Source organism: Schistocerca gregaria, chromosome 3 (genome assembly GCF_023897955.1).
Source record: "Schistocerca gregaria isolate iqSchGreg1 chromosome 3, iqSchGreg1.2, whole genome shotgun sequence".
NCBI lineage: Eukaryota > Metazoa > Arthropoda > Insecta > Orthoptera > Acrididae > Schistocerca > Schistocerca gregaria.
The window spans coordinates 388879623-388907386 of record NC_064922.1 but is presented as its reverse complement, the minus strand read 5'-3'; the positions used below and the strand labels follow the sequence as shown (position 1 = coordinate 388907386).

General features: G+C 46.0%; 1 protein-coding gene across 2 annotated transcripts; it reads left to right on the top strand.

The window, feature by feature from the left end:
* Positions 1-350: 350 nt before the first annotated feature.
* On the top strand, positions 351-23898 carry LOC126354743 (uncharacterized). Of its 2 annotated transcripts, none has more exons than XM_050004622.1 (2): positions 351-490; positions 23456-23898. In XM_050004622.1, the coding sequence occupies exons 1-2, from the start codon at positions 398-400 to the stop codon at positions 23654-23656; spliced, it is 294 nt and encodes a 97-aa protein (XP_049860579.1). In that variant the 5' UTR covers positions 351-397; the 3' UTR covers positions 23657-23898. The 2 variants fall into 2 exon arrangements, with proteins under 2 accessions (XP_049860579.1, XP_049860578.1); XM_050004621.1 differs by having other exon boundaries at positions 351-505.
* Positions 23899-27764: the final 3866 nt, after the last annotated feature.

Here is a 27764-nt window from a genome sequence, read left to right as displayed (position 1 = left end):
ATTAATAATCCAAGTAAGTAGTTTTGGAGAAAAACAATTGTGGACCTGGTGCAGACGCAAATAACGAATCTGAAACGATTGTAGAATATAATTCCAACGGGTTATGAGACTTACGTCTCAAACTACATGATGTGATATTTGAATACGTAAAGCCTTTTTTTCGTTTCATAAAAATTAGCAGTAAGTCATATTTCACCATGTTTAACATGGAGGAAAATGTTCTCCGCGGGTATTTGTCGAGGGGCGAAAAGTGCAGCAAAGATGTTGCCTGATACCGTTCTAAGCAAAGATAGTGTAGCAGTCGCTAGCACGCCTGTCGACAGCTGTGAGACTGTGTAGCGCACTTTACCGTCTGTTCTCAGAGAAGAGGGCCGCACGGACGTCTTGGTGACATAACATGACCTGTTTATGGACAACGCTTAAGCGCTTCTGCGAGGCCATTCTCTCTGTGTTCATGTGTGGGTACAAGAGAGCCAGGCTGAATTCACGTGCAAGTAATTCTCATGTACGTTTCTTAGTGTTTCAAAACTTAGCGTAGTTCTCTGTGATCGGTAAACTAATGCCCTTCTGAAACCAAAGTTGTTTTTCTAGGATCTAAGTTTTCGAACGTAATCCTGTTCGAAGGTCTGAACTATTCTTATAATTCACGTGTCATTTCTTAAAACTGTACTTTAGTAATTTGAGATTGGTCTTAGTGTAGAAATCAGTAATTCATCCTCGATATGTTTTAACCTTCGTTCGTAAGTACCTGCTTTGGTAGCAGCTACGAGGGAGGAGGTGGGGGCGAAAGGCAGTTGCTTCTCTTCGTTCATTCTGTTTCACACGGCAGCAGAATTTGGTGAAAATAATACTACGCAAAGATAGGTGTTTCAGTATTATTGGTGATACCTGTATCTTTCTGTTCTAGCGAATTATTCATGAAGCTCTGTTTTTTTTAAAAAAAATATTCTGCTTTCGGGGTATTTTGATGGGTATAATGAAACGTTCAGCGGAAAAAGACAGAAAATTTACTGAATGTGAAGGCGCAGACCAGCTAATTTCCGCTCGCTTGCACTATTTGTTTACTTGGCAGTGGGAAACTGTATTAGACATTCGCCTTTGGATTAGCGTTTATCACGTAACTTTTCTCTTCGAAGGGTTTAGGTGTTGTATCACCACTCTTTTTTTAAAAGTCTGTGAAACATTTAAAGGAATTTCTGCATTGCTTCAACAGTGCACACAGCAAACGAACTATCTATGGATTGATGTGGAACACATTCAGGTTCTGTACAGACCTGCTCGGCAGTTGTTCTGGGTTAAAATAGTGGCAGATTAAAGTGATAAAGCATTGCTCTGAAGTTTGACTTCAGGCGTTGAGTAGGACCATTCGTTGCCGTTTTTAGTAGCAATTATTGTACATGCTAATTCCGTAGCACCGGTAGGTCACGAAAAATTTAGCTTTCATTACTTCTCCAATCATATCTATTCCTACTGTAACTTTATCTTGATATTCTTCATTCCCAGTCCGTATCTTTTAAGTGCGCTGACCATGACGTTCAGCAGATCTTAAGTCTTTCTTGGTTTGGACCAGAGCAGCTATGTCATCCTTGAACAGCTTATGTGTGGAGAGAGTACAGTAATCACAGCCGTGATATCTCTGACTCTAAAAAGCACGATGAGTTGAACAATGGTAAAAGTAGTTAAAAAGCTACTTTTCTCATAAAGTAGTTTCAAATATATTTTCATGTGAACATAAGCACTTATTGAACGAAATTCTGTAAAATCCAGTATCTCGTGCGATTCCACAATCACATCCTTTAACCCACAAGAGTTCCTATCGTACTATTAAGCATTTAAAATCTTAGCTGGTAGCGTTAAAGAGAAACTTGCCGGTGTATTATCTTACATATGCCTTGACTTACTTCAGTTAGTCATTACGCTAAGCAAAGTGAAATATTCAAAGAGCCGTAAGAATACTGAGGTAGATATTGGACTGTCTCTGCAGAACAATACAGAAGGATCTAGAGAAAGATATTTCACAATACACTTAATCAGTAACGATATTTTGTTCTAATAAAACACTTGTTTCGAATGAACTGCTTTATCAAATCGCAGTAAAACGTAGGAATACTCGTTTTTTGCCATGTGGATTTCTTCCTTTGGAGGGTAGTGCGTTGCCGTATATGGTTGTGCAAAGCTGTTCAGCGAGCTCTCATCAGTAATAGAGTAACATTTGGAAGAAATTAAACACATTTAAACACATTAGATACCTGAATTTCACAAACGATTATCTTCATTGCAGGTCATCCATCCATAATCTGGTTCCCCCTGTCTTCCTAGCTTGTCTGTGCAGGTGGATTGTATTCGAAACTTCTTAGAAAGCGGCCGGGAGGCACATTCAACAAGTTTTATTTGCACTTGCTCAGTATGCCATATTTCCGTGTCTCTTATTTCTCCTGTGTGTATGTACATGAAGAGACTTTCTTCAAGTCGAAAGAACTTGAATATAGTGCTCTAGAACAGCGATGCTTACCTATTTGGTAAATTTGAATATTTCGCTACTGCAAAGCTAAATTGAGTAGAGATTCGTGCTGCTGTAAAAAGAGCGATGCGCGGAGCATTCAAGCACGACCACCGTTATACCTTAGCAAAAGATCTGGTCTTACGTAAAATCGGTGAGCGGGTCGAAGGCTTTCAGCCAATCACTCACTCATCAGTCTGGCCTGGCAACGGAAGACATCAAAACGAAAGCTGAAATTTTAAATTTAGCATTTGAGAAATCTTTCACGCAGGAGGATCGTACAAACATACCGCCTTTTGAGTCTCGTACAGATCCTGAATCGAAAACATGTGAAGTAGCAGAATGGGTTGAAACTAAATAAATCGCGAAGTCGTGATGGGATTCCAATTCGGTTTTACAGACAGTACTCTACTGCATTGGCTCCTTACTTAGCTTGCATATATCGCGAATCTCTTGCCCAACGTAAAGTCCCGAGCGACTGGAAAAAAGCGCAGGTGACGCGTGTACATAAGGGTAGAAGGACGGATCTTGAAAATTACAGACCAATATCCTTAACATAGGTTTGGTGCAGGCTTCTCGATCATATTCTCAGTTAGAATATAATGAATTTCCTTGAGACAGAAGTTGCTGTCCATGCATCAGCACGCCTTTAGAAAGCGTCGATCCTGCAAAACGCAACTCTCCCTTTTTTCACATGATACCTTGCAACCATGGATGAAGGGTATCAGACGGATGCCACATTCCTTGACTTCGGAAAGCGTTTGACTCGCTGCCCCACTGCAGACTCCTAACTAAGGTACGAGCATCTGGGATGGTTCCCAAGTATGAGTGGCACGAATACTTAAGTAATAGAACCCAGTACGTTGTCTTAGATGGTGAGTGTTCATCGGAGGTGAGGGTATCATCTGGAGTGCCCCAGGGAAGTATGGTAGGTCCGCTGTTGTTTTCTATCTATACAAATGATCTTTTGTATAGGGTGGATAGCAATGTGCGGCTGTTTGCTGATGCTGTGGTGTACGGGAAGGTGTCGTCGTTGAGTGACTGTAGAAGAATACAAGATGACTTGGACAGGATTTGTGATGGGTGTAAAGAATGGCAGCTAATTCTAAGTATAATCTAAATTAATGCAGATGAATAGAAGAAAGAATCCTGTAATGTTTGAGTACCTCATTAGTAGTGTAGCGCTTGACACAGTGACGTCGATTAAATATTTGGGCGTAACATTGCAGAGCGATATGAGATGGGACAAGCATGTAATGGCAGTTATGGGGAAGGCGGATAGACGTCTTCTGTTCAGTGGTAGAATTTTTGGGAAGATGTGGTTCATCTGAAAAGAAGACCGCTTATAAAACACTAATACGACCTATTCTTGATTATTGCTCGAGCGTTTGGGATCCTTGTCAGGTCGAATTGAGGGACGACATAGAAGCAATTCAGAGGCGGGCTGCTAGATTTGTTACAGGTAGGTTTGATCATAACGCGAGTGTTACGGAAATGCTTCAGGAACTCCGGCGGGAGTCTCTAGAGGAAAGGAGGCTTTCTTTTCGTGAATCGCTATTGAGGAAATTTAGAGAACCAGCATTTGATGCTGACTGCAGTACAATTTTACTGTCACCAACTTACATTTCGCGGAAAGACCACGAAGATAAGAGATTACGGCCCGTACAGAGGCTTATAGGCAGTCATTTCTCCCTCGTTCTGTTTTGGAGTGGAACAGGGAGAGATGTTGTGGTACGAGGTACCCTCCGCCACGCACCGTATGGTGGATTGCGGAGTATGTATGTAGATAAAAATACTAGGTTAATAGAGCAACAGAATTCTAACCTCGTTTAATCTCAATTTATTTGGTTACGATGATAGATCTATAGCTCTAGAGCTGTAGTTAAGTGCGTCTCCTTTAACTTGTGTGTTCTGTACACGCTGACGCGGCAGTAAAGTAAGAAGCACCAGTTCAGAGTAGCAATACCTTCCATCATGGCGCAGAAGTTCCTTGCGTTTTTTCATAATTTAAATAAGATACACATGAGCCTTTAGTAATCAATAATAGATTGTGCTTCACTATTTGTCTTCCAGATCGGAGTAACTGTTAGTCTGTGGCTGTAGAAATCGGTTATTTTGAGGTGAAGAGCTGTTAGAGCTACGTTCGGAGCACATTTTCATAGCAAGATTGCTAGAGCGGAAAATGTGAAAATATGAGGGCGCAAGATGAAGGTAAGGTGGACGCGGAATGACTCCCCACCCTAACTCCTGTACAGTGTTTCTCGCCAGTCTAGCAGAATTGTGGGGAGGGAGGGGGGCGTCGGTCGTTCGTTATCGTGGAGTAGGAGCATTCCGAGTAGTCTTCCTGGCCGTTGTCCTCGACTGCATCCGCAAGACGTCTCAACTGTCCATAGTAAATGGCAGCAGTGATGGTTACACCTCAGGGAAACAATTCATGGTCGTTGTTGCACTAGATTCATAACATTTTTTGTGAATACGTGTAGGTGTCCGTACGGGGAGTTGCTGCTTTGGGCTCAGCCATTCCTTTTCCTTATGTTAGCGTAAACGCACCGTTTCTTGTCTCCGGTAACACAGGGTAGGAATGATCAGTGTTGGTAACGCGCCAATTAATGACGAGCAAGCAGTGATGCACATCTGATTTTTTTCTTCCCCGTAGATCATGCAGGTCCCATATGCCGGATTTTTGAACCTTCCTCATTGCATGCAAATGTCGTTCGAAGATGGAATGATCAGTTAATCAGATTTGCCGCTTCTCGAATACACTGACGTGTAGCATTGTGTATCAATGCGTTTAAACGATCAGACCCCAAAGGTCTTCCTGAACGCGAAGTCACTGTCAAAATGTTCATCCTAAAAACGAGAAAACCTTTTTCCTTGCCGTGCCCTGTCCAGTACCATTACCCATTTTTTGGGGTCATCAGTCTTCTGGTTTGATGAGGCCCGCCACGTTTTCCTCTCCTGTGACAATCCCTTCATCTCAGAGTAGCACTTGTAAACTACGTCCTCAATTATTTGCTGGATGTATTCCAATCTGTCTTCCTCTACAGCTCCCTCTAGCACCAGGGAAGTCATTCCCTGATGTCTTGACAAATGTTCTATCATCCGGTCCCGTCTTCTTGTCAGTGTTTTACACATTCCTTTCCTCTCCTATTCTGCACAGAACCTCATTTCTTACCTTATCAGTCCACCTAATTTTCAACATTCGCCTGTAGCATATGACAAATGCTTAGATTCTCTTCTGTTCCGGTTTTCTCGCAGTCCATCTTTCACAACCATACAATGCTGAGCACCAGAAGTAGATTCTCGGAAATTTTTTCCTCCAAGTAAGGTCTACGTATGATACTGGTAGACCTCTCTTGGCCAGGAATGTCCATCTTGCCAGCGCTAGTCTGCTTTTGATGTCTCCTTGGTCCGCCTGTCTTAGATTATTTTGCTGCGTAGCTAACAAAATTCCCTAACTTCAACTTTGGGACTGTCAAGCCTGATAAGTTTCTCGCTATTCTCATTCTGCTACTTCTCATTACTTCCGTCTTCTATTAACTCTCAATCCGTATTCTGTAATCTTTAGATTGTTCATTCCATTTAGCATATCACGTAATTTTTCACTTTCACTCGGGATCAGCGAATCGTATCATTGATACCCTTCCATCTTTAATTTTAATTCCACTCCTGAACCATTCTTTTATTTTCATTATTGCTTCTTAGATGTACAGATTGAGCAATAGGGGCGAAAGACTACATCCCTGTCTTACACCCTTCTGAATCGCGCTTCTTTCTTGGTCGTCCACCCTTATTATTCCCTCTTGGCTCTCGTACATATTGCATATTACTCGTCTCTACCTAGAGATTCTTTATATTTCTTGAATTTCGAGCATCTTACACCATTTTACATTGTAGATATTCTTACAGGCTGACAAATCCTATGGGCGTGTCTTGATTTTGCTTTAGACTTCCTTCCCTTATCAACCGCAACGTCAGAATTCTCTCGGATACCTTTACCTTTTCTAAAGCCAAAGTGATCGTCATTTAGCACATCCCCAATTTTCTTTTCCATTATTCTGTATATTAATCTTGTAGGCATCTTGGAGGCATGAGCTGTTAAGCTGATTTTTGCGATAATTCTTGCACTTGTCGGCTCTTGCAGTTTTTGGAATTGGGGACATTTTTCCGAAAGTCAGTACGTCACCAGATTCATACGTTCTACACCTTTTTGTTGCCACTTTCCCAACGATTTTAGAAATTCTGATGTAATGTTATCTATCCCTTCTGCCTTATTTGATCATAAGTCCTCCAAAGCTCCATTAAATTCCTAAATCTCCTCTTTACATCAAATCTTCCCCCTCTTAGAGGCCTTCAGTGTACCCTTTCCACCCTCTCCTCTGCATTTAACTGTGGTATTCCCGTTGCACTCTTTATGCTACCACCCTTTCTTCTGTCACCGAAGGTTGTATCCACTTTCCTATGAGCTGAGCCAGTCCTTCTGACAATCATTTCTTTTTCTATTTTCATTTTTCAAGCAGCCGTTTCGTCTTAGTTCCCCTGCACTTCCTATTTATTTCATACCTCATTGATTTGTATGTCTGTATTCCTGAATTTCCCGGAACATTATTGTACTTCCTTATTTCATCGATCAACTGAAGTATTTCTCCTGTTACCCATGGTTTCTTCGCAACCAGTGTTTTCCTTTCCAACTTCTGTGATTGCCCTTTTTAGAGACGTCCATTCCTCTTCAACTATACTGCCTACAGAGCTATTCTCTATTGCTATATCTATAGCCTCAGACAACTTCATGCTTCTCTAGTCATCTCTCGGTACTTCTGTATCCCACTTCTTTGCATCTTTATTCTTCCTTACTAATCTCTTGAACTTCAGCATTACTATATTGTGATCTGAATATACATCTGCTCCTGGGTACGCCTTAGAATCCAGTATCTTATTTTGGAATGTGTCTGACCATGATATAATCCAGCTGGAATCTTCCTCTGTCACAGTATTTTCCAAGTATACCGCCTCGTCTTGATGCCTGAACAGAGTATTAGCTATTACTAGCTGAAATTTTACAGATCTGTCTCCCCTCTCATTCCTTGTCCCAAGAACATATCCTCCTGTAACCTTTCCTTCTACTCCATCCCCTCCAAATGCATTCCAGTCCCCCTATTGGATTTTCATCTTCCTTTGTTCTGAATTATCCTTTCAGTTCCTCATACTTCCTTTTCAGCGGTATATGTACCTGATGTATCGTTGCTGGTGTCTGATTACTATCAATTCTGACAAAAGACCAACGCTATCACAGAACTGTTCACAGTAACACATTCTTTGCCCTACCTTTCTGTTCATTGTGAATCCTACTCCCGTTATACCATTTTCTGTTGCTGTTGGTACTACCCTATACCAGAAGTCATTTTCTTCCTATTTCACTTCACTGACACCTATGTCTAGATTGAGCCTTTGCATTTCCCTTTTAAGATTTACTAGCTTCCTGACACATTCATGTTGCTCTTAGAACGTTATCCTTTCGTTGATTATTCAATCCTTCTCTTCCCCCTTCCCCCCTCCCCTCCCTGGGGAAGGCTCGCGCTACTCTCATGAGATAGTGCGTGGCGCATATGGGCCCCGAGCTATTGCAGCCAGTCTTTCTTCTCTGGCTGCATTTCCTTCACCCTGCACTGCCACCCTATCATCGCTCCTTCCCAGTTGCCACCTCCTTCCTGTCTCTCGGTGTTGTGATTTACGTCTACCTGGCTATCCACCTGTTTTTCTGTATTGGTTGCACTTTCGTTCGTTTTGCATTTCCTTCCATCCTTTTTGGTTTGAGCCATATGGGGATGCACTCCTTCTCTAGCATCTATGGTGTGGATTCCTCTTCCCCCCTTCCTTCTCCCCACCCATCCCCACTGCAGACACCTTCCACCTTGCTAATGTGGCCCTCCTTCCTTTCCGGGCTGCATACCTTCCTTTTCGGCATCCTTCCCTATCCATCTTCGCCCCCCCCCCCCCCCCGCTCCCCTCTCCTCTGCCTCTTTCCTTCCCTTTCTTCCCCTCTCGGAGTATGGTTTGTCCCTACGTCCGGAGACGGACGCTCGTAAATGTAACACATTCTTCGCTTTCTCTGCTTGCATGTCTTCATCCTTCCTTTGTCCTTTTCCTTACCTCTTCTCTTTACCCTTTTGTCTGCTGTGGCGTTCGAGACCTCTTTCCTTTCCCTTTGTTTTTCCCTTTCTATTTCTTCCTACCTGTGCCTACCTGTAGGCCGACCCACGCATTCTCATGCGTAGCCGGTGACGGGGTAACGCGTAATTCTCCGCCCTGGGTAGACAGGTAGGACATGTACTTACCTCTGGTAACGGCCAGGCCCAGGGAGGGGTGATTACCCGAGCTGATAACTTCCGAAAGTGCTGCATGGTCCCTCCGTCCTTTTCTCGGGAGATGTGACCTGAGGTGTGAACAATAACCTAAGGCTCACAGTTGACTGAGTCTCAGCCACAGACAGTTCTTCCATCATTGCCACAGTTTCTTGTTGTTTCTCGGTCTGACGATGGTCACGACTTCTCCATGGTCAACCCTTTCATTATTCAGAAAGGTGTCGACGCAGTTGCAGGTCCTGTAAAGTCTTGTTCCAGATTACGGAATGGCACCTTGTTGTTAGAAACAGTGCCCTCCAGGCACAAAAATTACTGCATATTTCACTGCTTCACACCTTCCCTGTCCGGGTGGAAGCGCACCGTAGTTTAAATTCCTCACGTGGAGTCGTTTATACACGTTCCCTCGACAGATTTTCTGACGAGGAAATTCAACACTACCTGTCAGACCAGGGCGTACCGGCTGCTCAGAGTTATGAAAAGGGTTGACACGAACATCGTTCCAACCTGTACTGTCTTCTTGACATTTAACAGTTTAACTCCCATCGAAAATAAAAGCAGGCTATGAGATAATTTCCATGTGCATCTATGTCCCAAACCCTATGCGTTTGCTATCGGTGCCAGCGGTTCAATCTCACCAGCCAGTCCTGTACCAACTTCGCCAAATGTGTTAAGTGTGGCAAGGATGTCTGTGAGGGTGCTTGTCCACCTCCATCCGCTCGTTGCATCAGCTGTATGGGTGACCACGTTGCTTCTTCTCGAGATTGTCCCATTTTTAAAGGCGAAAAGCTCCTTCAGGAAATCAGAGTGAAGGAAAAGGTGTCGACCTTTGCTGCTTAAAAATTATTCGCAAGTCGAAAGCCCACTGTGCCTCAGACAGGACCATACAGCACTGTCCTTGCCTCTCCTCTGCCAACAGAGGAGGCGGCCACAAAGACTTGTGATTTCACCTTTAGTGACACGGTCGTCAGATCGGCCAGTGCAAAGATCGCCCGTTCCACCTCCCCACTTTCGCCTGCTCCATCTATGGCTGACCCTTGATCGGGTTCAGCTAAATCCCGAGCCCAAAAGTTAGACACAGACTTCCAAAAAAGAGCCTACTCATGAAGAATTTTTACGTACCCCAACTTCACAACCATCGGTTCCTTCATCTAAACATCATGGTTCCAAGAAAGCCAATAAGAAACCCAGCTCTTCTTCTCCGCCACGGCGTGTCTCATCTACGGCACCACCTGGCAGTAACCGCCCACGGCCGTCTTCTGTGTCGCCGAGGCGCACTGCTGGCGGCCGATCAGCTGGCCGATCGCTGGTGGCAGGAGCTGCTCCTGAACAACTTATGGATCAGGGTCTTCTGCCTTCGGCTGAGTGCTGTTCCACGCAGTCGGTCGCAAGCTCTGAGCAGTAATTGAGTTGACGGCAACCTTGGTCACATTCTTCCATTCTCTGTCCACCCAATGTTCATTATCCATTGGAATATCTGCAGCATTCGAGCCAATCGGGATGAATTGACGATCCTCCTCCGATCTTACTCGCCGGTCATCTTCTGTCTTCAGTAAACAAAGCTGCGTTCCCATGACCGCTTTTCCCCCCATTTTGTCAGTCCGATTTGATCTTCCCTCTGTTGAAAGTTACTCCAGCACATAGGACTCATGATTCTTCTCCATTATCACCCAATCGCTTTAAACACTTACTTCCAAGCAGTCGCTGTCAGTCTTTCCCTTTCTGGATACACCGTCTCTATTTGTACTGTATACATTCCATCATCCACATCAATGACACGAGCTGATCTCCATCTTCTTGGTCAGCTTCCATCCCACTATTTGCTGGTTGGGGACTTCAATGACCACCATCCGCTTTGGGATCTCCACATCCTTGTCTGTGTGGCTCACTATTGCTAGACGTTTTCCACCAAGCGAATCTTGTTTGCCTCAACACTGGGGACCCTACATTTGTCTGCCTCCATGACAATTTCTCTCATTTGGACCTTTCGGTCGGTACTGTTCTGCTAGCTCGTCGTTTCGAATGATAAACCTTTGCTGATACTCTCCAGTGCCCACGTTCCATGTGTCCTTAGATTGCAGTCAAAACTGCAAAACTCCTTGATGGAACAAGGCATGCCGTGACGCAATAATTGAGGCGACGTGCTCTTCACGTTTTCCGCCACCATCCTACTTTGGCCAACTATATCCGTTATAAGCAGTTCCGTGCGCGATGCCGTCGCGTCATCCGCGATAGCAAGAAGGCAAGCTGGGACTTCTTTACTAGCTCATTTAACACCTTCACTCCCTCGTCGGAAGTTTGGAGTCGGATTCGAGGGTTATCAGGCGCGCGCAGTTCCTCCCTGGTCTCTGGGCTCACTGTCGTGCATGATACGTTAGTGGACCCCGTCGCAATTTCTAACTCATTGGGTCAACACTTTGCTGAGATTTCGAGCTCTTCAAATTACCCGCCAGCGTTTCTTCCGAAGAAACGTACAGCGGAAGTGCAACCTCTTGCTTTCTCCTCTCAGAATCGCGAAATCTGTTTTCTCCTTGCGGGAACTCCAACATGCACTCCTCTCGCTCCTCCGCCCCAGGACCGGATGGTATAGACATACAAAGGTTGCTTCATTTATCATACCAGTCTGCGTTACCTCCTTCGCCCTTATAATCGAATTTGGAATGACAGTACTTTTCCCAGACTATGGAGGGCAGCTATCGTCGTTCCTGTTCCAATTATGGATTGTCTCCTTCCTGATACCTTGGGCTCCCTCTTTGTGGACGATTTTGTGATCTTCTACAACTTTCAACGCACCAACCTTCTTGAACGACGTCTTCAAGGCTGTCTCGATCGCCTCCACTCTTGCAGCACCGAAACAGGCTTCCGCTTTTCTACCAGTAAGACCGTTTGTTTTAATTTTTGGCGTCGTACGGAGTTTCTTCCACCTTCCTTACATCTAGGACCTGTCAACCTTCCGTTTTCGGACGTCGCTAAATTCTTGGGTCTTATGTTTGACAGAAAACTGTGCGGGTCTTCCCACGTTTCCTATCTCTCGGCTCGCTGTCTGCGATCCCTCAACACCCTCCGTGTCCTGAAGGGTACCTACTGGGGAGCGGACCGAGTGGTCCTTCTCCGCCTCTATCGCGCCTTAGTGCGCATGAAATTGGACTATGGAAGCATAGTTTACTCCTCTGCTCGGCCGTGTATTCTTCGGCGTCTCGACTCTATCCACCACCGTGGATTACGTTTAGTGTCTGGAGCTTTTTACACCAGCCCTGTTGAAAGCCTTTATGCCGAGACTGCTGAACCTCCGCTGTCCAATCGGCGAGCTGTCCTAAGTCGTTATGCTAGCCACTAGTCGTCCATGCCTGCTAATCCGGCCCATGACATTTTTTTGTCTCCTTGGATTTAGGGTATGCAGGCAGCCCTTGCTCCCTGCTACCACTAGGAGTCCGCTTCCGTCAACTGCTCCATACTCTTTCCTTTCGCTTTCCTAAAACTTTGACAACTTGGGGTACAACACCGCCTTAGCTCCGTCCCCGGACCTGCCTGCTCCGTGACCTTTGTCAGTTTCCCAAGGAAGGTACTCCTTCTCTTTTTTATCGTCGGGCATTTGCTGCTCTCCGAGCACAAATGAAGGATGCCACATTTATCTACACTGATGGCTCAAAAATATCGTTTCGTGTAGGGAGTGCCTATATTGTTGGCGACACCCCAAATCGATTTCGGCTTCCCGACCAGTGTTCTGTTTATACTGCGGAGCTTGATGCTGTTCTCCAGGCTGTCCACTACATCCGCCGACATCAGCGGATACAGTACGTTACCTGTTCAGATTCTCTCAGCTCTCTCCTCAGTCTCAAAGCTTTCTACCCTGTCCACCCTCTGGTCCACCGGTTTCAGGACTGCCTCCACTTGCTCCACTTGGGGGGGCGTCTCAGTGGCGTTCCTCTGGATCCCAGGACACGTTGGTATCTTGCAAATGAGGTGGCCGATACAGCGGCCAAGGCTGCAGTCTCTCTCCTTCAGCCTTCTATTGGCATGATTCCCTTCGCCAATCTACGGAGTGTTTTATGTCGTCGTGTTCTTTTATGGCATGCACATTGGTCGACACTTCCCCATAATAAATTGCGGGACGTGAAAGCTTTTCCCTGTGCTCGGACCTCTTCCTCCCGACCGCGTCGTCGGGAGGAGGTAATCTTTACTAGACTCCGGATAGGGCACTGTCTTTTTAGCCATCGACATCTTTGAAGGGGCGATTCTCCTCCACTCTGTCCCCACTGCTCTCTACTGTGGACGGTGAGACACCTTTTACTTGAGTGCTCCTATTTTACTCCGTTACGCGCCCGTCTACAGCTGTCGCCTGATATATCTTCCATTTTAGCAGATGACACGCGCTCAGCCGATCGCGTTCTCGAGTTTATTCGTGCCAGTGAGATGTCAGTCATTTGAAGCTCTTTTGGGGGCAACCAACCCCCTTCTATAGTGGTTCTTTAAGCTTTCCTTCTGTTTTTAGTTTCTCCAATTTTTGAGTTTCGTTCCCATTGCTTCTGGTTTCCAGTTTCGTTTTTCACCTTTTCATAAGTCACAGACTGGGCCCTAATGACCGTAGCAGTTTTGCGCCCTTAAACCGTAACAACAAATTATGAACAACTTTTTGCGTAAGTGCCAGACGGTGGCTGTGTTCTTCGATTTGGAGAAGGCTTACGACACCTGTTGGAGAGCGGGCAGTCTCCGCACCATGCACACTTGGGGCCTTCGCGGCCGCATCCCTATTTTTAGTAATGGATTTTTAATGGATCGAATGTTCAAGGTACGTGTTGGTTCTTTGTCAGATGCATTTCGCCAGGAGAATGGGGTGCCCAGGTCTCCGTTTTGAGCGTGGCCCTTTTTGTCATAGCTATCAATCCAATAATGGATTCCCTTCCAGCTGACGTTTCAGGCTCCCTTTTCGTGGACGATCTACTTCAGCGCTCAGAGAACATGTCTCCTGGAGCGCTGTCTTCAGCGTTGTGTAGACTATCTTCCTGGAGTGTCGCTAATGGTTTCCGTTTTTCTGGTGAGAAAACGGTCTGTATGAACTTCTGGCGTTACAAACAGTTCTTCCACCATCCTTACATCTCGATCCCGTTGCTCTCCCATTCGTGGAGACAAAATTTTTAGGTCTTACATTTGACAGGAAATCTTGCTGGTCTCCACATGGCTGCTCGTTGTACCCGTACTCTAAATGCCCTCAGTGTTCTCAGTGGTACATCACGGAGAGTAGATCGAATGGTCCTGCTTCTCTTATATCGGTCCATTGTCCGATCAAAGCTCGATTACGGGAGCTTCGTCTATTCTTCTGCCCGGCCGTCCATCTTACGCCGTCTAAACTCTATCCACCATCGTGGGTTAAGTCTGCCGACTGGAGCATTCTACACCAGCCCTATTGAGTCTGTATGCCGAAGCTGCCGAATTACCGCTAAACTACCAGCGCGTTATGTTGGTTCGTCGGTACACCTGCCGACTGATATCAATGCCCGACGACCCGTCATATTTCTCTTTGACGACTATCTCGACAGCCAATACGCAGTTTCTCTGCCCTGTTACCTCCTGGAGTTCGCTTTCGTCGCATGCTTCAGTAACTTGATTTTACCCTGCCTACGACTTTTACAGTGTGTGAGAGCCCGACGCCACCTTGGCTCCAGGCTCAGGTTCGCGTTCACCTCGAACTCAGCTCGCTCCCAAAGGAGAGGACCGCGGATTCGATATGCCGCTCGGGGTTTGTCGAACTTCGTTAGAGGCTCGTTCATAACGTATTTATTTACACAGATCGCTCCAAGACTACTGCTGGCGTCGGATGTGCCTTTGTCGTTTAAGATGATACCTTTAAATACCGGCTCCTTGACCAGTGTCAAAGCTTTACAGCTGAGCTTTTTCCTCCCTACCACGCTGTTCAGTATAGCTGCCACCATCATTATTCTCCCTATGCCATCTGCTCTGATTCTTTGAGCGCCATTCGGTCTCCGTGACCCACATTCGGATCACCCTCTCGTGCAACGAATTCAACTGTGTCTTCAGTCGCTAGCTGATACCGGCGCTCGTGTTTTTTTATTCCTGGGCACGTTGGTGTGCCTGGGAAGGAAGCTGTTGATGCTGCGGCCAAGGCTGCTGTCGTCCTGCCTCGGACAGCTTCCTTTTGTGTCCCATCAACTGATGCTAGTGGGGTTCTTTTTCGGCGATTTTCATAATTGTGGCATGAAGCTTGGTCCTCTCTCCATGAAAATAAGCTTAGGGCCACCAAACCGATCCCGACGGCTTGGACAACCTCCTCACACCCTTCCCGCCGAGAGGTCATGTTGGCCAGGTTGCGGATTGGGCATTGCCGATGTAACCACCGCTACGTCTTGTTCGGTGACACCGCCCCACAGTGCCCCTGTAGTCACGTTTTATTGTCCTGTCCCTGTTTTATTCACTCTCGTGTTGTCCTGTGTGTGCCGTCTACCTTACAGTAACTTTTATCTGATGACGCTGAAGCAGCTGCTCGTGTCCTTTGATTTTTTGCACAAGTCAGTGTAATAAAACGCTCTTATTTTCTCTGCGTCTTTGTAAGTACTTTCTCATGTTGCCCCCCTTGCGTTTTTCTACGCTACTAGTGCACAATCGTTTGTGACTGGGCACTAATGACCTTAGTAGTTGAGCGCCCTAAACAGGAAAAAGAGAAAGACGGCACTTTTACTTCCTTAAGCCTTTTTACCTTTTTATTGTTATGACTCTCCTGAGACATAAATCCGTCCAAAAGTACCACCTTTGAAACAAGGGACTGATGACCTTGCTGTTTGATCCCTTCAACCACAATAAGCCAACAAACTAGCCAAAAGTCTGGCCATACAGGTTACGTGGAAATCGCTTATGGAGATAGGCTTATCTACAAATGACCTGTGTTCAGTACTACGCCGCAAGTTTTTTTGTGGCTTTCGGAGACTGAATTACATAACTTTAGTATGCCATTAAGTAAATAGGAATGTATGGAAAACCTGAACTTGGGCCTCTTGCAGGGACTCTGTGCTTCTGTCGGCTCCATATTGGCCACGCCAGGGTGACACGGCTACCTCCTGTGCCATGCTGACCCACCTCAGTTTCGGTGCAGCGTGGGGGCTGACAGTGGCCCATATCTTGGTGAGCTGTTCTTACTTGGCAGTCCTGTGACTCTTCAGTTACCCCCTCCTCTGCGTGTCCAGGGATTAGAACAGGCCTGAGGTACTCCTGCCTGTCATAAGACTCGATTAAAAGGAGTCTCACGTTTTGGCCTTCATGTGATTGTCCTCTGTATGGTTTAAACTCCATTTTTAGTTTTCGGGAAGAGCGCCTTACGTGGTACATTGTGCCTTCAGATATCTAGCACACTTTCTCGTCCTTGCACTGCAGTCCAGCTCATCTTCATCTCTTGGGGGAGGACGCCTTCCTCGGTTCGTTTCCCAACCATAGACTGTTCAGTGTCGCTTTTTGCGCCAATGATGACCATGGACTACATTGCACCTGATATCCAGCATGGTAGCCAGTCCGTTGTGGTGGGGCCCCCATTTACTCTGTTGGTTGTAGCCCCCTGACAAGACAGGGATTGCTCTGCTGATGCCTGCTCCGTTAAATCCCCATGTATGCCAAGGAGTAGATGCCTATCATCCTGGGGCATCGGGACTCCCAGCAATGTCCATCCTGCCAGATGGCCTTAGCTGCTGCTGGGTGGCACCTGTGGTGGGGCCTCTGTTCAGAGTGGATGGCATCAGGGTGGATGACAAGTGATGGTGTACAGTGTCATCACTTGCTGGTGGTCAAACTCCAGCAGTCTCTAAGTATTCTGTCTCAGTACAATGCAAGGAAGTACGACCTTAAATCATCCCTCTCCCTGTCCACACCATGGGAGGAATGCCAGGGTAAGGATGGCAGTAAACCTTATTCACCCCAGTACCTTGTATGTACGAGAACTGATGGGGGACTCCTTTGTTATGATGAAGTCAGTTTTTTGTAGGACATATGGAAGACAAGTTTGGGGAGGTGGAGGGCTTGTCCAAAATACGGTCTGGTTCAGTCTTAATAAAAACCGCATTTGAGCGTGTGCCAACTTAGTGGTGAGGTGTTTATTTCGTGTGGCACGCCCATTCGGCTCAAAGGGATAATCAGGTTGACAGTGGTGCCTTCATCTTGGCTTTTGAGGGTGACGTCTTGCCTGAGGGGTCAAGGTGATGGTCTACTGCTGTGATGTCAAGCCATACCTCCCTCCCTCTGTGCGGTGCTTTAAGTGCTCGAAGTTCAGCCATATATCTTCCCTCTGTACTTCCAGCATCACATGTCGAGATTATGGATGCCCATCATATCCCAATAATCCATGTTCCCCACTACCCATCTATGTGAACTGTGGAGAGAATGAATCACATTGCTCAACAGGCTGCAAGATTTTACAGAAAGACGAAAATCATGGAATACAAGACCCTGGATCGATTGACCTACACTGAGGCTAAGAGAAAATAAGAGTACCTGTGGCTATGACCACCTCATATGCTGCCACTACGAGAACTGTTGTAGTCCCATCAGTTCTGCGAATTCCAATCAGTTCTGAGCCAGAGAGCTACACCTGCCCACTTGATCAGGAACACAGGAACACTTCCCCCCCCCCCCCCCCATAGCACCTGCACCACCTACCTCGGGAGCACTGCCCCCCCCCCCCCCGTCAAACGTTCAGGGACACCAGTCCGCACTTCTCAACTGGAGAAGCGTAAGTCTCGTATGGCTCTTCTCGCCAGGAAGGCGTCCCTTGGGTCACTATCTTCCCAGTTTTCTGCTAATGGGAAAGATGACGCCCGCCAGTGCCTTAAGTGCACAAAAGCAGCTAGTCGTACAACTTCACGATCATCCTTAGTCCGAGACTGAATCAGAGAAGCCCTCCCAGCCATAGAAACCAAAGGAGCAGCGAGAAAAGAAAAAAAGGTTAGGAAATTGCACTGCCACCCACACCACTGCTACCTACAAGATCTGTGTCTGGGATAAGGTGGAGATTCTGGCGTCACACAATGGATATAGACTGCTTAGGCAATAAGTAGGTGGCAGCAAGTGACCCTGAGGCGTAAAGTGCCTCATTGAATGTCCCATTCTTTCCCAGCATCACTGTCAACTTCCAGTGGAACTGAGGCTGTTTTTTTCCACAGCCTGGCTGAGCTATGGCAATTGCTAAGTTTTACACCTGCTTTCTGCATTGCCCTCCAGGAAACCTGGTTCCTGGCAATGCAGACCCCTGCCCTCTGCCGGTATAAGGGACATTACTGTAATCGTAACTACTATAATAGATTGTCAGGTGGAGTTTGCGTTTGTGTCACTCATTCTGTAGTGAATCTGTGCCCCCTTAAAACTCCCCTTGAAACTGGCTGTCAGAATAAGGACGATGCAGGAAATAACTGTCTGCAATGTATATCTTCCTCCAGATGGTGCAGTACCCCTGAAGATGTTAGCTGCACTGGTTGATCAACTCCCTAAACTTTTGCTACTTCTAGAAGATTTTAACGCCAATAACCCCTTTTGGGGGTGCCACCATGCTACCATTGATTTATCCATTTGCAGGCCAAGACTTTACCCAGCTACCCACTTGAGGACATGACGACCTGTGTGGTAGTGACCACTTCCCCATCTCCCTGTCACTGCCCCAGCGTCAGACCCACTGACGTCTTTAAACAAGGCAGACAGGGAAAGTTTCACCTCTGTGGTCACCGCTGACTCTCCCCCACACGGTAACATCGATGTGATGGTTGATCAGGTGACTACAATAATCGTTACTGCACCGGAAAAAGCGATCCCTCGCTCATTATGGTGCTCCTGGTGAAAGGCGGTCCTTTCTTGGTCGCCAGAAGTCGCTGATGCAATTAAGGTGTGTCGGCAAGCTCTACAGCGGCATAAGCATCACCCTTCCCTGGAGTACACAATAGCTTTTAAGTGGCTCATTGCCCACTTTCGCCAGCTTATCAAAGGATGGAAGCAGGAGTGTTCGGAGAAACGCATCTCGGTCACTGAGTGCCATACATAACCTTCCCAAGTCTGGGCAGATATCAAACAACTTTTCGGGTACCAGACCACAACAGGTGTCCCTGGCATTAACATAAGTGGCGTGTTATCTACCGACGCAAACACAATTCCTGAGCACTCTACATCAGAGAACTACCCCCCAGTCTTCTGCACCCTCAAATGGCGGATGGAATGTTCTCTCGTTCTCTGCACGCCACTGTGAACCCTATAGCACCCCACTTAGAGTGGGAGCTCCTCAGTGACTTGCACATTGCCATGACAGCTCCTAGACCAAATGGGTCCACAGATGATTTAACACCTCTTATCTTACTACAAGCGACATCTCATCGTGACCTTCAATCGGATCTGGTGCTATGGCGTCTTTCCAAGTCACTGATGGGAGATCACCATCATACCAGTGCTCAAACCCGGCAAAAAAAAAAAAAAGCTTGATGTGGATAGCTATCGGCCCATCATCACCAACGTTATTTGTAAACTGCTGCAACCTATTGTGTGTCAGCAGTTGGGCTGGGTCAGGTCCTGAATCACGTGGCCTACTGGCTCCATGTCAGGGCGGATCGTGTGTCCCTAGAGTCTGCCATCCGAACAGCCTTTTCCAGACGTCAACACCTGGTTGCCGTCTTTTTTGATTTACGAAAAGTGTATAAACGACCTGGCGGCATTATATCTATGCCACTTTATACAAGTGGGGTCTCCGCTCCTGATTTTTGTTTCCTGTTGCTTCATTCTTCCCATGTCAAAGTTGGTGCCTCCCATAGTTGTCGCCATATATAGGAGAATGTGGTCCCACAGGGCTCTGTATAGTGTATCTCTACTTTCAGAGGCAGTTAATGGTCTAATGGCAGTTAATGGTCTAACACGTTACGTTTACTAGAGCTAGTGCACCAGTGTGGCGTCTGCCTAGCGACAGGAGCTTTTAGGAAGAGTCCGGTGACCAGCGTCCTGGTGGAGGATGGAGTTCCTCCATTGTGGTTTAGGCGTGCGCTATTGCCTCAAGTTACGTTGCACACCTTCGTAGTTCTTCTGCGCATCCGAATTACTGTCTCCTTTTCCCACCCAGGGGAATTAATCTCCCAAATTGGTGCCCCAGGTCAGGGCTTACAGTTGCTGTATGTATGCGATCCCTTCTCTCCAAACTGGAGTCCTTGACTTTACCACCTACACTTGAGGTTCACTCAGCAACACCTCCATGGTGTAGACCTAGGCCGCGGCTTCCCCTGGATGTTTCACATGACCCTAAGGACTCAGTTAACCCTGCGATTTTCTGCTGTCACTTCCTGTCGATTCTCGACACACTGGGGCATGAAGTGGTTACACAGATGGCTGATGGCCACTTTGGTTTTGCCTATTCATGGAGAACATACAGAGCAGCACTCCTTACCAGATGGGACCAGTGTTTTCATTGCAGAGCTGACGGCCAAATCTCGTGCTCTTGAGGACATCTGCTCATGCCCAGGGGAGTAATTTCTCCTATATACTGACTCCTTCAGCAGCCTACAAGCTGTCAACCAGAGCTACCGTCGTGAACCTTTGGTAGCGACCATCCAGGAGTCCATCTATGCCCTGGAACGGTCCAGTCTTGCAGTGGTGTTTGTCTGGACTCCGTCAGCTCCAAATCCCAGGTAACGAACTTGCAGACAGGCTTTCCAAACGGGCTACACGGAAACTGCTTATGGAGATCGGCTTCTCTGAAACTGACCAGCGTTCAGTATTAGGCTGGAAGGTTTTGCAGCTTTGGGAGGCAGGATGGCATAAGCTCAGGACACGCCTCTTGCAGGGACTCCGTGGTTCTATCAGCTCCACATTGGCCATACGTGGCCGACGTATGGTTACCTTGTCCGTTGCGAGGACCCGCCTCGGTGTCGCTGTAGCTCACGAATGACGGTCGCCCATCTCTTGCTGGACTGCCCACTTTTCGCCGCTCTGTGGCGGTCTTATAACTCTCCCAGCACCCTACCTTCGGTATTGTGCGACAATGCATAAACAGCATCTTTAGTTTTACGTTTTATTCGTGAGGGTGAGTTTTATCATTTGATCTAAGTTTTAGCACGTGTCCTTCTGTAACTCTCCACCACCCCAATGCTTTTAGGGTGGAGGTTTTAATGTGTTGAAGAGTGGTTGGCTCTTCCCTTTTATCCTCAGTCAGCCAGCCATGGTAACCTGCTTTCTTGTTTTAATCTCTTCTACGTTACTTGCGTCTTTGTGATTTTCTTGTCCCCAGTTGTACATTTGCTTTTTTGCCCTTCAGTCGTTGTTGTGGGTTTCCTTTCATTCTGTTTCCTGTTGTAAGTCTCATTGTCTTATCAACCTTGTGGCATTGTTTCCTTCAGAACAAGGGACCAATGACTTTGTAGTTTGGTACCTTCTCCCCCCTCTTTTAAACCAACCAACCAATCTTCAGTTACGGGACTCGTTTCCATTAATTTTAGCTGACAGCGTCTCATCAGCTAATTTATTTTTACGTTTTATATATGACGGTGGGTTTTATCATTCTATATAAGTTTCTGTGCATGTCCTTTGTCCCTTTGTGTACTCCACTCTAATGCTTTCAGACTGGATGTTTTAATGAGTCGCTGGGTGGATGGCTTTTCCTTTTTATTCTCGTGGTTGGCTAGCCATGGTCCTCTGCTCTTGTCCTTATCCCTTCTCTCTCTTCGCTACTTCCCCCCAGGGGGTCCACAACTCTTCTGTGGATACGTGTGTGGCGAGCACGGAGCCCCGAGCTATTGCAGCCTTCTTTCTTTCCAGGGCAGCATTTCCTCCCCCTCCCCCTCCCCCTCCTTGCTCCTTTCCCCTCGCACTCTCCTTGCCCTTTCATGGTGTCCTTGCTTATGTTGGCCTCGCAATCCTCCTGGTTCTGTTGGTTTTACAATTTGGCTTTTTTGTGTAATCATCTCCTTTTGGCATTCCCTGGTCCCCCTCTGGGTTTGACCTCCATTACTAAATTTCTCTTCCGTAGTGTGAGCCATTTTGGGAAGACCACCTTACCTAGTGTCTCTGACGTGTGTCCTCTTAGTACATTCCGCCTTTTCTTTCATGTCATTGTCTGATGCTAGGGTGCAAAGCCAGCCGTGCAAAGGCAGCACGGTCGCTATGTACCCTTTTGGTTGAGCCCCCTGAACACATAGGGATCACACTTCTGATACCTGAGCTTTGACCTCCTCATGCAAGCCTTGGAGTGGTTGCTCGTCATCTTGGAGCATCAGAACTCCGGGCAATGGCTGCCATGCGAGACGGCCCTTGCTGTGGCTGGGTGGCGCCTGTGAGGAGAGCCTCTGATCGGAGTGGGTGGTATCAGGGCGAATGCTATGCAAATTAAACGCATACGGGTCCAGAACTCTGGCCGTTCTTCTGCGGTCGTGCCTCTGCGTGGAACTGATTCTTAGTGATGCTTCTCCTGCCCCTTCGGCCGTCCCTTCCATGGCTACCCCCTGGGAAGAGGGTCAGGCCCGTCAGCTAGGGGCGAAACCTTTCCCCCGTTATCTGGTTTGCACCAGGACTGATGGGGATACTTTCACCAATACCAAACATTTATTTTTTTGTGGAACATATTGACCAAACGGCAACATGTAAATTCAAATAGCAACAGTGAACTCAAAAATGGAACTCGATAAATAAACCCACACAAAACGACAAAAACGCTACGAACATATGCACCAATCTAATAGGTGCTGGGTAACAGTTAACCTGTGTGACAGCAAATACAATACTGTATATTTTTTCGTTGAGAGACTGTTCACACAGCGTACTATTTATCAGTAGATATATTGACCAGTCAATAGAAAGCGATAAGCAGAAACATTTTAAGTCGCGCCAGACTACTATTTCGAAGTAAAGAAAAACTCATCTCATATCTCATACATGAAGGCACAAGAACGCTGTTGGTCATGCACCGTGATTTGGTTTGCTGGAAGCTTCTCAGTGGACCAGACTGAGATGCATTAGGCCCTTGATTTTCTGCTATGAATAATTCCTTCTTAAAGTGATTTGCGTTTTTCGGGTTTGGAACCTGAGTGATCCTGTAACTTTCGTTTTTACTGTGTTAAAAACCCATTTTCTCAGAAATGAGTACACACAGAATTGAAATTTGTCTCAAGGTCTACTGTCGCTCGGCAGCGAAAAAGTAAGCCGTCAGTGCAGTGAAAAGATACGATCATTTGTCACATATTTTGATACTTCTTCTAATGAAAATCTAGAATCATGAAATTTGGCAAGCAGTGTTTAACGTTAAAAGTAAAAAAGGAATTAATAGTTTATAATATCCATCAAAAAATATTTCATTTGTCATTTGTTAGCCGACTCTTGCCAGTATCAAAGGTGATAAAGGGCAAATTCTGGAAGGGGATTCTGGACTTCAAAGATGGACTGTCATAAGTTTGTAAGGAATCCCCAGAACGCGATTCCTAGACTCGCTTAACAGTCTTGACTGTTCGAAATTGTATTGTTGCTGGTTGAACTCATATTCTTAAAGTAAGCTGTATCGTTGCGGAAACTAGACCTGAGATACGTTAAGTTACTGGTCTTCCTACTCTCCTGATGGTTGCCACGAATCCGTCTTCTCCTGTTGCAGGACGCCGTGCCCTCCGTGTTGACCCCTGAGAACGGCCTGGAGCTGCCGGTGCCTGTGTACCGCCCGCAGCAGGGCGAGCTGAGGATGGAGCCGGTGCTGCCGCCCTCCGCCCCCCTGCCACCGCCGCCGTCGTCCCCGCAGCCGTGCCACACCAAGCGGAGGCCCACGCCCCCGCCAAAGCCCAAAAGGCGAAATCTCTAACTTTTTAGTTTCTGGAGAGTTTACCGCTTTAATCCTTGCAGAGTAGTGAAAATATGTTTAAAATACAAATTTGATGCCACCAGTAAGGACGATGTAGACTTCATATTACTTTTAAGCACTCCAATAAAGACATTTTTAATTCCCTTGTCTCAATGTAGACATTTTATGTTCACTAAGAGTTTAAAACTGTTCTGTGGTAAATTAACTGTGCATGTAGAGACAATAAAGTTCGTGTATTTTAAGATGCGTAAGTTTCATGTCTTCACATGTTCCGATAGGAAATATTGCATACTTCCCTGACGGAGATGTTCGCTTTACAAATCATTTGAAGGCTCCGTTCCAACTGGAAACTTTGGTAATGTCTGCGCAGTGGTTGGGAGCAGTGGTTGGGAGTCTCTCCCTGATGATATTCAATCTGTATATTGAGCAAGCAGTGAAGGAAACGAAAGAAAAATTCGGAGTAGGTATTAAAATCCATGGAGAAGAAATGATTCGCCGATGACATTGTAATTCTGTCAGACAGCAAAGGACTGGGAAGAGCAGTTGAACGGAATGGACAGTGCCTTGAGAGGAGGATATAAGATGGACATCAACAAAAGCAAAACGAGGATAATGGAATGTAGTCAAATTAAATCGGGTGATGCTGGGGAATTAGATTAGGAAATGACACTTAAAGCAGTAAAGGAGTTTTGCTATTTGGGGAGCAAAATAACTGATGGTCGAAGTAGAGAAGATATAAAATGTAGACTGTCAATAACAAGGAATGTTTCTGAAGAGAAATTTAACATAGTGTAGATTTGTCAGGAAGTCATTTCTGAAAGTATTTGTATGGAGTGTAACCATGTATAGAAGTGAAACATGGACGGTAACTAGTTTGGACAAGAAGAGAATAGCTTTCGAAATGTGGTGCTACAGAAAAATGCTGAAGATTAGATGGGTAGATCACATAACTAGGTATTGAATAGAATTGGGGAGGAGTTTGTGGCACAACTTGACAAGAAGGGACCGGTCGGTAGGACATGTTTTGAGGCATCAAGGGATCACAAATTTAGCATTGGAGGGCAGCGTGGTGAGTAAAAATCGTGACCAAGAGATGAATACACTAACCAGATTCAGAAGTACTCGGAGATGGTGCTTGCACAGGGTAGAGTGGCATGGAGAGCTGCACCAAACCAGTCTCAGGACTGAAGACCACAACAACAATTGTACAGGATGACTGCAAAAAAACACTTCATAAACGGCGCAATTGAGTCTGTCTACAGCCACTGTGATTTGACACTGCAGGGTATTCGGAAATCCCCGTCAAAAGCTTGCAGGATTTCGCTACAATCAGGCAACGGCTTCGATAAATGGTGCATTCACCATGAGGAGTGGTGACTGGTGTTCAGCTGACTTTAACTATAAAGTGCTAGTGAAAACTGAGTTTTCTCTTTGAGTATTGAGTGGAATTATAAAAAAGTAATGTGGTGGGTAATACCTAACTAATTATAAAAGCGGTGGCGTTACCAGTATGTTCCCTAATTTCTGTAGCAAGGAACAGGGTTAGATTTCAAAATATCGGTTCCCTCTAATAGTCCTAGAAGACTATAACGAGAATTTCTGAAAAGTCGGATATAATTGCCTTGTTACGTCAAGATACGCTTAGTTACGAATTGGAGGCTGTGTCTGCACGTGCATATGTATGCCATCAACTGTAATACAGAAATCTGACAAACACGCAACTGTAAAGCGGGGCCGAATATCATTGACACAGTGATGGGAACTGAGAGCGCATGTCTCATCTTCTCGATGCTGGTTTGAAACATATGCCTCGTGATTCCAGAAGACGTGTGCCTCTTTCAACCTTATTGTGCTACTGAGAACAGCCACGACATCTAACAATGTTTTAGCAGGCCGCCATAAACAGATTTTACCTATTCGTAACGAATGCATATGTACAGTCCCTCAGGGCTGCACTGCCAAACACAAGGAATTCGGTCGTTTCGAGCTGTACAACTAGTTTTCAGTGAATGGGAGAATTACACTGAACATGATGGAATGAAATAGAAATTCTGAAATCGGCTGTAATCTGACATTAAAATGAATTCAATCGCAAGTGAAATTTGTATCGGACTGAGAATTGAACCCGGATACCGCACTTCATAGGAGCAGTCGCCTTAATCGCTCCGGCTTTCCGAACACACTTCCCATCCAACGCATTTTCCAATACGTCGCACACTACTTGCGTAGCGCCCCCCTGTCCACCACACTCTTTGCTCTCGCAGGCTGATTCCCGCAAGTCAGATGTGGCCTTGCTGAACATACTTAAATTCATACTGACGAAAAAGACTAAGTCGTGGGCCTTTACAGTTAGCAAGCCGAAATCGAGCATGGCTCTGTTTGAACCACTCGGGTGATCAGACAGGCCTATATTTCCTTCCATTGAGTGTAAAATGTATTGTCACCTAGATGTTTCCGCTTCGAATTTGTTTAGCTCTGTATAAGCTTTATCATTTTCGTATACAGGCAAGATATGTAAAAATACTGCGCCAACTATAATAAAACATTCCACTCTAGAGTTCTCTTAGGGTTAAGTTTTTAAATGTTTCCGGTAGTCAAATTTAATGTATCTGCGGGCCCGTATGGAAGTCGCGGACGCCAACAAGCCGCTTCCGGAATCAGAGTTCACATGACATGACGGGCCAGGATCAAATACCACGGCGGTTTGACGACGGCCGGTCAGCCTTGGATGGGGTTTTGAGCGCTTTTCCACACTAGGCCAGGTGAATACGTGGCCGGTTTCCACATTTCGCCTCAGTTAAGATTCAAATATTTCGGAAATATTCTCAGCCACGTGTGTTGCAAAAATTCCGTCCTGGGGGTAAAGTGTGATGACAGTGAAGGCATCCACTCTACCGCTAACATTGTCAAATCCAGATTAACATGCAGACCACATGAAGATAAGCGATATGGCCAGGAAAGAAGCTGAATGTTTGGGAATGTAGTGCTGTGGTACCAAGACTGAAGTGTCTTCAGTTCTTTCGCTGTTGTACAGTTCGTTCAATACCAGTGTCCTGTTGAGAATTTTCGTCCAGCCTATACTCTGCAAGCCACTCTATACTCTGCGGTGCTTGTCTTGTACGTAGCTGTCGTTGCCTGTGGACTGGCAAATTTTTTTTGAAAGTACTCTTTTTGTACAAACATGTATGTAGTTGCAATTTAAAACATTTTTCATTTCTGGCAGGAGAATCCTTTAAGAACAAAATCTGCCCAAATAATACGATAAGAGTAATCTGAACCGTTATCAAATTATTTGCAGTCTCGTTAACTCTTCCCACCCCCCCCCCCCCCTTTCACTGCAAATTTTGAATACGCAGTCAATACAAAAGCTCACAAACTTCTCGTAACAGAACTTTAAAGTCAGACGATAACAAACGTCAAAAAGCAACGCAGCCTTTAGACCTGTCAGATGTTTTCGGGAGCCATGAATGTTTCGCGCTGCGTAAAAGTCATAACGTCCGCCGCACATTCCTATTTCCCGCGAGTATTTTCGTGCGCGATCATGTTCATCTTCAGGATGTCAATACATTTGGTTGAATTATTCGTTTAATGAAATACAGGTTTCATCTTTTTAGCCTACCGCAAACACTCAACTACATATTTTATGGTACTATGGATTTAAGTTGTATTAGGCCGCTTTTAGGTCCATGGCTTTGTGGGCTCTGCGCCAGTCTCTAAACCTACGATCAAATTTTCTCGGGATTCATCAGACGAGGCCAGTTTTCTAGTCTAGGGTCCAACCGATATAGTTAAGAGTCCGGGAAGGCGCTGCAAGAGATGCCGCGCCGTTAGCAAGGACACTGCCATAGCCCATTACTGCCAAACTTCGCATTTTGCTAACGGATACGTTCGTCGTACGTCCCACATTGATTTCTGCCGTTAGCACCGACAACTCTACGCAAATGCAGCTGCTCTCGGTCGTTAAGTAAAACCCGTTGGCCTGTCTTGTTCGTGGTGACTGGTAATTCCAGAAATTTGGTATTCTCGACACTCTTGACACTGGATCTCTGGATACTGACTTCCCTAACGGTTTCCGAAATGGAATGTGCCAGGCGTATAGCTCCAACTA